General features: G+C 41.5%; 1 protein-coding gene across 1 annotated transcript in view; it reads right to left on the bottom strand.

The window, feature by feature from the left end:
- LOC130099770 (long-chain fatty acid transport protein 6) overlaps positions 1 to 14,538 on the bottom strand; it is a 32,792-nt gene extending 18,254 nt beyond the window's left edge. The window contains exons 1-6 of the mRNA XM_056265577.1: positions 13,949 to 14,538; positions 10,236 to 10,490; positions 1,537 to 1,695; positions 1,255 to 1,379; positions 921 to 1,115; positions 671 to 761 (exon numbers count right to left, since the gene is read on the bottom strand). Of these exons, the coding sequence (XP_056121552.1) occupies positions 671 to 761; positions 921 to 1,115; positions 1,255 to 1,379; positions 1,537 to 1,695; positions 10,236 to 10,490; positions 13,949 to 14,423 (1,300 nt within the window). The 5' untranslated portion in view covers positions 14,424 to 14,538. The remainder of the gene's footprint in view (positions 1 to 670; positions 762 to 920; positions 1,116 to 1,254; positions 1,380 to 1,536; positions 1,696 to 10,235; positions 10,491 to 13,948) is intronic.
- Between the last annotated feature and the right edge of the window lie 983 nt (positions 14,539 to 15,521).

Here is a 15,521-nt window from a genome sequence, read left to right as displayed (position 1 = left end):
CAAAAGCTGCGAAAAAGAACTAAATTTAGTGCTGAGAGGCGGCTTTATGTGTGGGCACTTTGGGTGTGAGCACAAAATCTGCGGGAATGAGCAATACACGCAATCCCGCACCAACATTCAAGCCCTGTAACAGCAACAATATTCATCCGGAGCAACTGAAACGAGTGAGTGAGTGGAGGCGGGTTTGTGTGTGTAACTCGGTGTCGAAGAGATGAGAGCACTGCCAATATCGTGTATCTATTCTGCGGAAAATGAGTATTGGATCGTTTCAGATATTTCGGTACCAATGTATCCAAAAATCTATATTTATGAGATTGCAATTAGTTTAATATTTCAGATGCCTTTTAAAAAGCCTACAATTGAAAAATATGTATATTTTAAATAAAATTCAACCCACCACACCACTGCTGAAATACACACGCATTTGGCAGGTGTTAATGTCAAGACCTGTATATATAATATTTTTCCCAACACAGCAAAAACATGACACTGTCGGGTAAAGCATACATAAGTTTACATGAAGGTATTATTCTTAATACTTTCCCTTCCCAATGATCCAGCGAAGGTGATCCCGTTTCAGAGTCACGTAGCAGTTTTATAATTAATATGGTCCAGCTGTCTGCTCTCAAAATGTGAAGTATATTAACAATTAAAAATACAGTGACCTCACCTTTACTCACTTTAATGCAGTGTCCCGAGTCGGTCCGTATGGGCTCATACGTTTGTGGATCACATTTTAAAAACTCAAAAGGCAGATTGAGCTGGAATAAATCAGAGAAAAGATCTACATTACATCAGAAAGTACATTCACATTACTGAATGAACTGCAATTCATCTTTGAATCTCATTTATTACACATCATTCAAACTCAATGTTATTGGAGAGTTGGATTAGTAAACCTCAAATCGATAAAAGCAGACCTTATTAAAATAACTCGCTCGTCCAATTGGTCCAATTTCATCTGTGTAATTAACAAAGCCAATACTGGCCTCCGTCAAACCATAAGCTTCGCGAATTTGGATTTTTCCAAACCGTCTGACAAGCTCCTTCCAGACATCCGCTCTAAGTCCACTTCCAGCGGCGAGGCGGACTTTATGAGACGCTTCCTCTGCAGTCTGTCAACAAACAAAGCTAAATCGTAATGTTATCTACATCAACCCAATGAAATGTTGTCTTTGACCAAACAATGTCAACTAGAAACAAAACCCCTAAAAATGCAGTACATGTGTTAGCATGAAGTACACACTTTAGTACCTTTGGTTGATTGACCAAATATCGACAGAGTTCTCCAATATACTGAAAGACAGTAATATCATACTTCAGACAGTCCTTCCAAAACTGGCTGGCAGAGAACTTCCTCTTCAAAACACACGTCGCCCCTGAAACACAACGCTCCATGTCAGGGTCAGGTTACACGTACAGGAACTGTTCACAGTCAACTGCTTTCTTACACTAGCAATATTTATATGGAAGCCTTACAGACGCCACATATATAGTGCAGAAAAGCATGTGGTTTGTGTGTTAGTAAGCTCATACCGAGCTGGATGCACCCGCCGATGCCGAGCAGCGACGCAGACATGTGGTAGAGCGGCAGCGGCAGGTAGACTCGATCACTGCCACGAGCGCCACACAGGCGGAGGAAGGCCATACACATCACAGCTTTGATGTGACTGATCCGAGCAGCCTTCGGCAGTCCTGGGAACCAGAGAACAACAGGAGACCGTCAGTGCAACATAAAGACTGAAACATTCCCGCGTTTAGGCAGACGTGTTGTGTGCATTATCACCTACTCCATATGTACTTACAATCAACCACTCCACACCTCAGAATAGAGTAGAGAAGAACAGAGTCGAGTAGACCAGAGTCGAGTAGAACAGAGTAGAGTAGAACAGAGTAGAGTAGAACAGAGTAGAGTAGAACAGAGTAGAGTAGAACAGAGTAGAGTAGAACAGAGTAGAGTAGAACAGAGTAGAGTAGAACAGAGTAGAGTAGAACAGAGTAGAGTAGAACAGAGTAGAGTAGAACAGAGTGGAGTAGAACAGAGTGGAGTAGAACAGAGTAGAGTAGAACAGAGTAGAGTAGAACAGAGTAGAGTAGAACAGAGTAGAGAAGAACAGAGTAGAGTAGAACAGAGTAGAGAAGAACAGAGTAGAGTAGAACAGAGAAGAGAAGAACAGAGTGGAGTAGAACAGAGAAGAGAAGAACAGAGTAGAGTAGACCAGAGAAGAACAGAGTGGAGTAGAACAGAGTAGAGAAGAACAGAGTAGAGAAGAACAGAGTCGAGTAGACCAGAGTCGAGTAGAACAGAGTAGAGTAGAACAGAGTAGAGAAGAACAGAGTAGAACAGAGTAGAGTAGAACAGAGTAGAGTAGAACAGAGTAGAGAAGAATAGAGTAGAACAGAGTAGAGTAGAACAGAGTCGAGTAGAACAGAGTAGAGAAGAATAGAGTAGAACAGAGTAGAGTAGAACAGAGTAGAGTAGAACAGAGTAGAGTAGAACAGAGTAGAGTAGAACAGAGTAGAGAAGAATAGAGTAGAACAGAGTAGAGTAGAACAGAGTAGAGTAGAACAGAGTAGAGAAGAACAGAGTAGAGTAGAACAGAGAAGAGAAGAACAGAGTGGAGTAGAACAGAGTAGAGAAGAACAGAGTGGAGTAGAAAAGAGTAGAGTAGAGTAGAACAGAGTAGAGAAGAACAGAGTCGAGTAGAACAGAGTAGAGTAGAACAGAGTAGAGTAGAACAGAGTAGAGAAGAACAGAGTAGAGAAGAACAGAGTAGAGTAGAACAGAGTAGAGAAGAACAGAGTCGAGTAGAACAGAGTAGAGTAGAACAGAGTAGAGTAGAACAGAGTAGAGAAGAACAGAGTAGAGTAGAACAGAGAAGAGAAGAACAGAGTGGAGTAGAACAGAGTGGAGTAGAACAGAGTGGAGTAGAACAGAGTGGAGTAGAACAGAGTAGAGTAGAACAGAGTAGAGAAGAACAGAGTAGAGAAGAACAGAGTAGAGAAGAACAGAGTAGAGTAGAACAGAGTAGAGAAGAACAGAGTAGAGAAGAACAGAGTAGAGAAGAACAGAGTAGAGAAGAACAGAGTAGAGAAGAACAGAGTAGAGAAGAACAGAGTAGAAAAGAACAGAGTAGAGAAGAACAGGTAGAGTTGAACAGAGTAGAGTAGAACAGAGTAGAGTAGAACAGAGTAGAGTAGAACAGAGTAGAGAAGAACAGAAGAACAGAGTAGAGAAGAACAGAGTAGAGAAGAACAGAGTAGAGAAGAACAGAAGAACAGAGTAGAGAAGAACAGAGTAGAGAAGAACAGAGTAGAAAAGAACAGAGTAGAAAAGAACAGAGTAGAGTAGAACAGAGTAGAGTAGAACAGAGTAGAGAAGAACAGAGTAGAGAAGAACAGAGTAGAGAAGAACAGAGTAGAGTGGAGTAGAACAGAGTAGAGAAGAACAGAGTAGAGTAGAACAGAGTAGAGAAGAACAGAGTAGAGTAGAACAGAGTAGAGTAGAACAGAGTAGAGTAGAACAGAGTAGAGAAGAACAGAGTAGAGAAGAACAGAGTAGAGAAGAACAGAGTAGAGTAGAACAGAGTGGAGTAAAACAGAGTGGAGTAGAACAGAGTGGAGTAGAACAGAGTAGAGTAGAACAGAGTAGAGTAGAACAGAGTAGAGAAGAACAGAGTCGAGTAGAACAGAGTAGAGTAGAACAGAGTAGAGAAGAACAGAGTAGAGTAGAACAGAGAAGAGAAGAACAGAGAAGAGAAGAACAGAGTGGAGTAGAACAGAGTAGAGAAGAACAGAGTGGAGTAGAACAGAGTAGAGTAGAACAGAGTAGAGTAGAACAGAGTAGAGAAGAACAGAGTGGAGTAGAACAGAGTGGAGTAGAACAGAGTAGAGTAGAACAGAGTAGAGTAGAACAGAGTAGAGAAGAACAGAGTCGAGTAGAACAGAGTAGAGTAGAACAGAGTAGAGTAGAACAGAGTAGAGAAGAACAGAGTAGAGTAGAACAGAGAAGAGAAGAACAGAGTGGAGTAGAACAGAGTGGAGTAGAACAGAGTGGAGTAGAACAGAGTGGAGTAGAACAGAGTGGAGTAGAACAGAGTAGAGTAGAACAGAGTAGAGAAGAACAGAGTGGAGTAGAACAGAGTAGAGTAGAACAGAGTAGAGAAGAACAGAGTAGAGAAGAACAGAGTAGAGTAGAACAGAGTAGAGAAGAACAGAGTAGAGAAGAACAGAGTAGAGAAGAACAGGTAGAGTTGAACAGAGTAGAGTAGAACAGAGTAGAGTAGAACAGAGTAGAGAAGAACAGAGTAGAGAAGAACAGAGTAGAGAAGAACAGAGTAGAGAAGAACAGAGTAGAGAAGAACAGAGTAGAGAAGAACAGAAGAACAGTAAGGAAGAACAGAGTAGAGAAGAACAGAGTAGAGAAGAACAGAGTAGAGAAGAACAGAGTAGAAAAGAACAGAGTAGAGTAGAACAGAGTAGAGAAGAACAGAGTAGAGAAGAACAGAGTAGAGAAGAACAGAGTAGAGAAGAACAGAGTAGAGTAGAACAGAGTAGAGTAGAACAGAGTAGAGAAGAACAGAGTAGAGAAGAACAGAGTAGAGAAGAACAGAGTAGAGAAGAACAGAGTAGAGAAGAACAGAGTAGAGAAGAACAGAGTAGAGAAGAACAGAAGAACAGAGTAGAGAAGAACAGAGTAGAGAAGAACAGAGTAGAGAAGAACAGAGTAGAGAAGAACAGGTAGAGTTGAACAGAGTAGAGTAGAACAGAGTAGAGTAGAACAGAGTAGAGAAGAACAGAGTAGAGAAGAACAGAGTAGAGAAGAACAGAGTAGAGAAGAACAGAAGAACAGAGTAGAGAAGAACAGAGTAGAGAAGAACAGAGTAGAGAAGAACAGAGTAGAGTTGAACAGAGTAGAGTAGAACAGAGTAGAGTAGAACAGAGTAGAGAAGAACAGAGTAGAGAAGAACAGAGTAGAGAAGAACAGAGTAGAGAAGAACAGAGTAGAGAAGAACAGAAGAACAGAGTAGAGAAGAACAGAGTAGAGTTGAACAGAGTAGAGAAGAACAGAGTAGAAAAGAACAAAGTAGAGTAGAACAGAGTAGAGAAGAACAGAGTAGAGTTGAACAGAGTAGAGAAGAACAGAGTAGAGTAGAACAGAGTAGAGAAGAACAGAGTAGAGAAGAACAGAGTAGAGAAGAACAGAGTAGAGTGGAGTAGAACAGAGTAGAGAAGAACAGAGTAGAGTGGAGTAGAACATAGAAGAGTAGAACAGAGTAGAGTAGAACAGAGTAGAACAGAGTAGAACAGAGTAGAACAGAGTAGAGAAGAACAGAGTAGAGTAGAACAGAGTAGAGTAGAACAGAGTAGAGTAGAACAGAGTAGAGTAGAACAGAGTAGAGAAGAACAGAAGAACAGAGTAGAGAAGAACAGAGTAGAGAAGAACAGAGTAGAGAAGAACAGAGTAGAGAAGAACAGAGTAGAGAAGAACAGAGTAGAAAAGAACAGAGTAGAGTAGAACAGAGTAGAGAAGAACAGAGTAGAGAAGAACAGAGTAGAGAAGAACAGAGTAGAGTGGAGTAGAACAGAGTAGAGAAGAACAGAGTAGAGTGGAGTAGAACATAGTAGAGTAGAACAGAGTAGAGTAGAACAGAGTAGAACAGAGTAGAACAGAGTAGAGAAGAACAGAGTAGAGTAGAACAGAGTAGAGTAGAACAGAGTAGAGTAGAACAGAGTGGAGTAGAACAGAGTAGAGAAGAACAGAGTAGAGAAGAACAGAAGAACAGAGTAGAGAAGAACAGAGTAGAGAAGAACAGAGTAGAGAAGAACAGAGTAGAGAAGAACAGAGTAGAGAAGAACAGAGTAGAGAAGAACAGAGTAGAGTGGAGTAGAACAGAGTAGAGAAGAACAGAGTAGAGTGGAGTAGAACATAGTAGAGTAGAACAGAGTAGAGTAGAACAGAGTAGAACAGAGTAGAGAAGAACAGAGTAGAGTAGAACAGAGTAGAGTAGAACAGAGTAGAGTAGAACAGAGTAGAGTAGAACAGAGTAGAGTAGAACAGAGTGGAGTAGAACAGAGTAGAGAAGAACAGAGTAGAGTAGAACAGAGTAGAGAAGAACAGAGTAGAGAAGAACAGAATAGAGTGGAGTAGAACAGAGTAGAGTAGAACAGAGTAGAGTAGAACAGAGTAGAGAAGAACAGAGTAGAGAAGAACAGAGTAGAGAAGAACAGAATAGAGTGGAGTAGAACAGAGTAGAGTAGAACAGAGTAGAGTAGAACAGAATAGAGTGGAGTAGAACAGAGTAGAGTAGAACAGAGTAGAGTAGAACAGAATAGAGTGGAGTAGAACAGAGTAGATTAGAACAGAGTAGAGAAGAACAGAGTAGAGTAGAACAGAGTAGAGTAGAACAGAATAGAGTGGAGTAGAACAGAATAGAGTGGAGTAGAACAGAGTAGAGTAGAACAGAGTAGAGTAGAACAGATTCTAGTAGAACAGAGTAGAGTAGAACAGAGTAGAACAGAGTAGAGTAGAACAGAGTAGAGTAGAACAGAGTAGAGTAGAACAGAGTAGAGTAGAGTAGAACATAATAGAGTAGAGTTGAACAGAACAGTATAGAATAGAATAGAATAGAATAGAATAGAACAGAATTGAATAGTCATTGCCACGTGACTGGTCTGGTAGAAATTGCTGTTCATACATTTACAGTGAAGGATCTGAAGCATTTTTCTTGATTTCTGATTTAATTCCTTTGGTTCTTCTGACAGCTGTGCATGAGTCCCTGTTATGTCGTGAGTAGTGAAGCTGCCCATTGTTCTTTAGAAAAATCCTCCAGGTCCTGCAGATTCTTTGGGTTTCAATGGGGACATTTTTGTCCTTATGGTCCTGAGTGTATCTATTTTGTGTACCTAGTAGGGGTGTAACAATATATCGCAATACAAAAATGCAACAATATGTATCGTGGATAGTGACAATATTGTGGACAGTTCACCCAAAATAAAAATTACTGTGCGTGTTTTAGTGTCAGTACTGTACAGTAATAATGCAATGGGGAAATATTTGTGGGTCCTGAAAATACCAGATATCTTCTGTTATCAGTAAAAAGTGTCCTACATTATTATAAATATATCTAACCAGTGACAGAAAACAAGCATATTCATCTGAAATAATTCTGTATTTTCAGCTTCAGAATCATGAATATTGTTATTCTGGTGTCTCTATTGTCCTGTGCTTTGGGTTTCAGCACCAAGTCCAGCCTATTCATTTTAATCAACAGTACATTTATTGTTAATCTTTTATCATATGTCTTGGAGTATCGCAATAATATTGTATTGTGAGTTTAGTATCGTGAGTTCAGTATCGGGAGGGAGTTCAGTATCGGGAGGGAGTTCAGTATCGGGAGTGAGTTCAGTATCGTGAGTTCAGTATCGTGAGTTCAGTGTCGGGAGTTCAGTGTCGGGAGTTCAGTGTCGGGAGTTCAGTGTCGCGAGTTCAGTGTCGCGAGTTCAGTGTCGGGAGTTCAGTGTCGGGAGTTCAGTGTCGGGAGTTCAGTGTCGGGAGTTCAGTGTCGGGAGTTCAGTATCGGGAGTTCAGTGTCGGGAGTGAGTTCAGTGTCGGGAGTGAGTTCAGTGTCGGGAGTGAGTTCAGTATCGGGAGTTCAGTATCGGGAGCGAGTTCAGTATCGGGAGTGAGTTCAGTATCGGGAGTGAGGAGTGAGTTCAGTATCGGGAGTTCAGTGTCGGGAGTTCAGTATCGGGAGTGAGTTCAGTATCGGGAGTTCAGTATCGGGAGTTCAGTATCGGGAGTTCAGTATCGGGAGTTCAGTATCGGGAGTTCAGTATCGGGAGTTCAGTATCGGGAGTTCAGTATCGGGAGTTCAGTATCGGGAGTTCAGTATCGGGAGTTCAGTATCGGGAGCGAGTTCAGTATCGGGAGCGAGTTCAGTATCGGGAGTGAGTTCAGTATCGGGAGTGAGGAGTGAGTTCAGTATCGGGAGTTCAGTATCGGGAGTTCAGTTTCGGGAGTTCAGTGTCGGGAGTGAGTTCAGTGTCGGGAGTGAGTTCAGTGTCGGGAGTGAGGAGTGAGTTCAGTATCGGGAGTTCAGTATCGGGAATTCAGTATCGGGAGTGAGTTCAGTATCGGGAGTGAGTTCAGTATCGGGAGTGAGTTCAGTATCGGGAGTGAGTTCAGTGTCGGGAGTGAGTTCAGTGTCGGGAGTTCAGTATCGGGAGTGAGTTCAGTATCGGGAGTTCAGTGTCGGGAGTGAGTTCAGTGTCGGGAGTGAGTTCAGTGTCGGGAGTGAGTTCAGTGTCGGGAGTTCAGTATCGGGAGTGAGTTCAGTGTCGGGAGTGAGTTCAGTGTCGGGAGTGAGTTCAGTGTCGGGAGTGAGTTCAGTGTCGGGAGTGAGTTCAGTGTCGGGAGTGAGTTCAGTGTCGGGAGTGAGTTCAGTGTCGGGAGTTCAGTGTCGGGAGTTCAGTGTCGGGAGTTCAGTGTCGGGAGTTCAGTGTCGGGAGTTCAGTGTCGGGAGTTCAGTGTCGGGAGTTCAGTGTCGGGAGTTCAGTGTCGGGAGTTCAGTGTCGGGAGTTCAGTATCGGGAGTTCAGTGTCGGGAGTTCAGTGTCGGGAGTTCAGTATCGGGAGTTCAGTATCGGGAGTTCAGTGTCGGGAGTTCAGTGTCGGGAGTTCAGTGTCAGGAGTTCAGTGTCGGGAGTTCAGTGTCGGGAGTTCAGTGTCGGGAGTTCAGTGTCGGGAGTTCAGTATCGGGAGTTCAGTGTCGGGAGTTCAGTGTCGGGAGTTCAGTGTCGGGAGTTCAGTATCGGGAGTTCAGTGTCGGGAGTTCAGTATCGGGAGTGAGTTCAGTGTCAGGAGTTCAGTATCGTGAGTGAGTTCAGTATCGGGAGTGAGTTCAGTGTCGGGAGTTCAGTGTCGGGAGTTCAGTGTCGGGAGTTCAGTGTCGGGAGTGAGTTCAGTGTCTGGAGTGAGTTCAGTGTCGGGAGTGAGTTCAGTGTCGGGAGTGAGTTCAGTGTCGGGAGTGAGTTCAGTGTCGGGAGTGAGTTCAGTGTCGGGAGTGAGTTCAGTGTCGGGAGTTCAGTGTCGGGAGTTCAGTATCGGGAGTGAGTTCAGTGTCAGGAGTTCAGTATCGTGAGTGAGTTCAGTATCGGGAGTGAGTTCAGTGTCGGGAGTTCAGTGTCGGGAGTTCAGTGTCGGGAGTGAGTTCAGTGTCTGGAGTGAGTTCAGTGTCTGGAGTGAGTTCAGTGTCGGGAGTGAGTTCAGTGTCGGGAGTGAGTTCAGTGTCGGGAGTGAGTTCAGTGTCGGGAGTGAGTTCAGTGTCGGGAGTGAGTTCAGTGTCGGGAGTTCAGTGTCGGGAGTTCAGTGTCGGGAGTTCAGTATCGGGAGTTCAGTATCGGGAGTTCAGTATCGGGAGTTCAGTATCGGGAGTTCAGTGTCGGGAGTTCAGTATCGGGGAGTTCAGTATCGTGATATGTATCGAATCGTGACATGAGGGTATCGCTACACCCCTAGTACTAGTGTAAAATTGTTTTATTAAAGGAAATGGCAGTGAAATAGTAAAATTCCAATAAAAATACAATCTCTAACATAGGCAAAATGATAAATAAATAAAAAATGAAAAAGACAAAAATGTCCATAAGGATGTACAAGGGTTAAATGTCATAGTGAACTAAGGCCTAATCCTGGCTTAATGGAAGAGCTGTCTGTGAAACTAGGCCTGTGTGTCATATAGCGTTCAGAGAATCATTTCCTCTAATAATATTTCAGCAATCAATCATGTAATCGGTGTTTTTTATCAGCTGTTTAGAATCAGAGTTAGCGATGCCAGATTCACGGAGGAATCGCCCTCATCTTCTCTGCCAAAGTGGTTTGCAAAAAGGTCTGAGATAGTGTGCGATTCTGTTTGACCATGAGGACAGCTCACGAACACGAACATCTTACACTCAAATAATAATTAGATATTTTATAAGACAGAAAACAAAAAGAGCGCTGGATGAGGTTGATATTTACCTACAATCCATCATAGGAAAGAAAACTTGTGAATGTCTTCTTTATCGCATGTGTCGCTCTGTACTACAGGCAAAGACTATCCTTAACTGCCTTTAAAAATATCAAAATATGGATGTGGGCATGGCTGTGCCCCAGTGCTGATGAAGGGCTAGAGACGTGTCTGCCGTCCTGAACTGTAATAGAGTAACCGCTGTTGGTGTTTTCTGTGTGTACTGCACCTGTAGTGCCAGATGTGAAGATGAACAAGAAGTTGTCCATGAGGTTTGGTGGAGGAGCGTCGAGCTCAGGCTTCTCTGGGGAGGCCGAGTCCAGCTGGTCCAGCAGAGTCCTGATGTTCTTCAGTGAGGGTCTCTCTGCTGCCACACACACATCTATCCCAGAGTCCTTCAGTGAGGATCTCTCTGCTGCCACACACACATCTATCCCAGAGTCCATCAGCGTCGGCAGCACCTCCTCCAGAGACGCCATCAGGTCTGCAAGCACGGGACAACATCAGGACATTGTGTGTTACCGTCTTCAGAAGGCTTTTGTCTTCCAAACACATTCAAATGTACAAATTCACATCATTTCATATTTACATGCAATTCCCCCAATTTTTTTGTCAAGCTGAACGTCTTTGACCAAATATATTTACTTGAAGTATCCACTGAGATTATGTATCCATTGAGAAGTTATTAGGTCAATAATTAAATAAAGTCCTATAATAGAATAGAAGTTCACGGTTCTCCAATATGTTCATTATGTGACCATTAACTGATATTGGAGAACCGTGAAGTTCTATTCTATTATTGGACTATAACATTCAGGTAAACAAATACAATCATTTTTTTTAAATAATTTTTAATAATTGTTTTATTTCGATTTTTTTAATGATTTTCATTAAACTCACAAACCCCAGTCTGGGAAACCCAGACCTAATGTAATATTTAAAGGGATACTTCAGGATTTAGCATTAAGCTTTGTATTAGTAAAAAACAAGTAGTATTTTCAAATTACAGGTTAGGGGGGTAGGGCTACAGTCAGTAGTAGGATCCGTCCCGCATGTTCTCAACCCGCCCATAGAGGGTTGGATCTCACTCACAGAATGTACACAGTGTCAGCCATCTTTTTTGGAAGCTAAGCTAGCAGGCTCTTGTTCTGTGGAGAAAGCGGAGTAACTTAGTAGGAGAAAGCTGAGTAGTAGGGGTTACCATTCATCCTTTTGGGCGATCTCGAAACACATTTTCGGGCAGACTCATCACGGAGACTCACTAGTAGCCTAGACTTGTTGTTTAACTACTGCGCTCTGTTACCAGTAGGCGTGGCCCGCTAGGGCAGCAAAGCAAGTGCATTCTGGGAGTTGTTGTCTTTCATCCACATAAGCCAAAAATACATTTTCTGGCTTTTCTCAGTCTAGAAAGCTCCAAATTCAAAAATAATTTCACATTTCTTCTACATAAATGACCCATTTTAAATACACATTCATCTTTCCAGAGGTGAAGTATCCCTTTAATACACATATCGTTGATAAAGAATGGAATATATTTTCTTTATCTTTGTATTTTTATATTAATATGGTACAAGATTATATCCTATTCAAAAAAATCTATGTGATAAATGAGTTAGGTCAAAAATAAACTAAAAGTAATCAAAAAGTAGTCAGATTATATTACTTTAAATGTGGAATGTAATGGACTACTTTATTACTTACAATTTGTAAGTAATCTACCCGGATTTGTTTTTGTTTTGTCGTCCCTTCTATACGGTGGCCGAGAGGTGCAAAACAAATTACAATTCAGAAAACAAAATAACAATTCAGAAAACACAACGACAATTCAGAAAACAAAATAACAATTCAGAAAACACAACGACAATTCATTCAAAACGGAAAAGGTAGGTATATTTTGAGAATGGCATACTTGTCGCTGATTGGACGAGACACCTGTCAATCAAGCCAGAACCGGAATCAAGCGATTACTGGAAGTACCGAGGGTAGAAAAGCGATTCGTTTTTGGTATTTTTCTCAAATAAACTGTCAAATCATGTGTACATATTTTTTCAGTACCGCATGAGCTCATATTAATTTTAATATCAACTATCTAAAAAGTGTGCATCATGCCTGACATCTACATCATGAACAATTTACAGATGGTTTTATGACTGTAAGTCATTAAAATGCTATTGAAGCAGAGAATGTCTAATTGATTGAAGTTAGAAACGTGTGTACCAATGTCATATGTAACTTTAGAGACGGTCACGGTCCCTAAATGTACGAATATCTAGGCCAGCTTATGCCAGTAACGTTAGCCAATCCTACTTCACAGAATCACTTAGCGTGAAACTTTTGGGCTTTTCCACTGCATGGTACGGCACGCTGTGCGTTACGTTCATATTCTGGTCCATCTGCTTACATGTAGCCTATTAATATAGCCTAAATGCCCAATAAGGTGTGAGGTAAAGGTCTTTTATTGTACTGTGTTTTGTCCATTGAGTTACTTTAAGTGTCCTGACCGCAGGGTGATCAATCCTGGACAATGACGTATTGAGGGAATCCCCAATTCTGCAGCACAGCGCCGAGATATAAAGTTAAGGAAACAAAACAACAGAGAGAAATATACGTCTACTACTTCAGATTGAACGTTTGCTCTGTACATCAGCATCGGGGAATAACATTATAATCTCGTTCACGGTAGAGAAAGCTCCATGTACAAAAGTAACCGTGAAGATTTCAGTGTAAAAACGAATCGCTTTTCTACCCTCGGTACTTCCAGTAATCGCTTGATTCCGGTTCTGGCTTGATTGACAAGTGTCTCGTCCAATCAGCGACAAGTATGCCATTCTCAAAATATACCTACCTTTTCCGTTTTGAATGAATTGTCGTTGTGTTTTCTGAATTGTCGTTGTGTTTTCTGAATTGTCGTTGTGTTTTCTGAATTGTCGTTGTGTTTTCTGAATTGTCGTTGTGTTTTCTGAATTGTCGTTGTGTTTTCTGAATTCTCGTTGTGTTTTCTGAATTGTCGTTGTGTTTTCTGAATTGTCGTTGTGTTTTCTGAATTGTCGTTGTGTTTTCTGAATTGTCGTTGTGTTTTCTGAATTGTTGTTGTTTTTTCTGAATTGTTATTTTGTTTTCTGAATTGTCGTTGTGTTTTCTGAATTGTCGTTGTGTTTTCAAATTGTCGTTGTGTTTTCTGAATTGTTGTTGTGTTTTCTGAATTGTTATTTTGTTTTCTGAATTGTCGTTGTGTTTTCTGAATTGTTATTTTGTTTTCTGAATTGTCGTTGTGTTTTCTGAATTGTTATTTTGTTTTCTGAATTGTTGTTGTTTTTTCTGAATTGTTATTTTGTTTTCTGAATTGTCGTTGTGTTTTCTGAATTGTTATTTTGTTTTCTGAATTGTAATTTGTTTTGCACCTCTCGGCCACCGTACTTCTAATAACTGCCAATCAATACTCCAGCAACCACCCAGAATAATTCAGCCTAGTTTCTAGACGCCAGATTACTTTTGAAAGGGAAAATGAAAAAAATGAAAAGAAAAAACAATACCAGCCTAAACAGCCTTCAGTTTGTTTAGGTTTGTTTTGTTTTTTAACAAAGTTCAGTCAAGCTTGGCTTTGTCAAAACATAGATTTCTTTGGTCAAACTTTCCTTGTTGTTTGTAGATTGTTTTAAAATCAAACAATACAAAATAAGCAACCAAAAGAACTAGCATGAAGGCTAGCTGTAGTGAAGGACCTCTGTGCTCATCACACTCCTTCTCACAGGATCAACATGTTCATCTTCACTTCAGCTTGATGGGAAGAAGGCCAGTGAAATAAGGAAACGACTGAGGGGTAAAGGTCTCTCTCTCTATATATATATATGTTGCCGTTATAGCGTGATAATAACATAGTGCTGAGCTCCCTATACAGTCAGTTATGTCGCTTACACCCGAGCGTCGCGTCGCGTCGCTTACCTGAGCCGACGACGAGCGCTTTAGCACCACAGCTGTGCAGACAGTGCTGCAGAGACTGGGATTTGATGTTAAAGTTGAGAAACGCGACCTCACAGCCCAGCTTGCAGAGCCCGAACCAGACGCAGATGAAGTCCGGCTCGTTGTTCATGAGGAGCGCCACGATATCCCCGTGTCTCAGCCCGCAGTGAGACCGCAACACGTTCGCGAATCGGTTACTGCGCACATCTGCGTCCCTGTACGAGAGCACCTGGTCCTCGAACACGATGAACGCTTTCTGGGGGATGTTTCTGGCTTGAAGCTCAAAGCACTGGAGATATGTGACAACTCCGCGCTTCATCCTCGCCATCATCGCCTTCCCCACGCGCCGCACCCTCGCGTAATACAGCAAGTCTTCCCAGAAGTACGGGTACAACTTCCTCTGGACGAGCAGGAGAGTGGCGATCCCGACAGCCAGAGGGGCGATGGCCCAGCTCATCGTGATGTGTAACTCACACACACACACTGATCATGAGGAGAAGAAGAACCGTGTGTGTTTGTGGAGCTGCTGGAATCTTCACCCCATATTTAAATACCATCAGGCGCTACTGCGCATGCGCAAGACTGGACTTTCAACTGCACTCGCTTTGAAGTTATGTTCGTTATCACGAAAATACAAGTACAAACTCTACGCCCAGCAGGAAACTCGCTTCTCTCCTGCTTCAGGAAACAAAAAAAATGAAAGTCCAAACCTCTCATAATCTAATAAACTGCTGTCTAGGCTATAAAGTAGGCAGCCTATAAGCCCAAAAGTGCATTGAAGGTATTGATTTCACTAGGTTGTGAAACTGTAATTTTATAATTTCTTTTTTTGATGGATGCAATTTTTTATTAAGATATAAAAATACCCTCTCTATATATACAAGTATAATTACTGTTGAATAATTCAAGAAAGTAAAGGCAGAAACTCATTCTCACATCATAACCACGATAGACGCATTAAACATGCCCAATTGTTTGTCTTATACGATTATACAAGTATGGAAATATGTACAAACAATAACTTTTGTATATAAATCATAAGTGCATTGTCAATGTTTTACTGACAGGTAACAATTCAGTTAATATTCATAAAATAAGTAACACTTTGTGCTTTTTTGTACATTTACACCATTGATCAAAACAAGTTGTAATGTTTTTGAAATAGGTCTCTAAGTCTCTTAAGCCTGCATTAATTTAATCTAAAATACTGTAAAACATTAATATTGAAATATTATTATAATGTAAAACATCTGTTTTCTTTTTGAATATATACCTGCATATCTCATTATTTGTGCAGTCATCATGCAGTCTTCAGAGTCTGATCAGTTATTATTGGTGCTGGTGCTTATTATCAATGTTGAAAACTATGTTAATAATAATAATAATAATTCATTACATTTATATAGCGCTTTTCTAGGCACTCAAAGCGCTTCACATGGAAGGGGGAATCTCCTCAACCACCACCAATGTGCAGCATCCACTTGGATGATGCGACGGCAGCCATAGTGCGCCAGAACGCTCACCACACACCAGCTTACTGGTGGAGAGGAGACAG

This window comes from Rhinichthys klamathensis, unplaced genomic scaffold (genome assembly GCF_029890125.1).
Source record: "Rhinichthys klamathensis goyatoka isolate OS25496 unplaced genomic scaffold, OSU_Roscu_1.1 h1tg000236l_1, whole genome shotgun sequence".
Classification (NCBI taxonomy): domain Eukaryota; kingdom Metazoa; phylum Chordata; class Actinopteri; order Cypriniformes; family Leuciscidae; genus Rhinichthys; species Rhinichthys klamathensis.
Note: the sequence above shows the minus strand (reverse complement) of the source record. Positions and strands in the feature narration are given on the sequence as shown.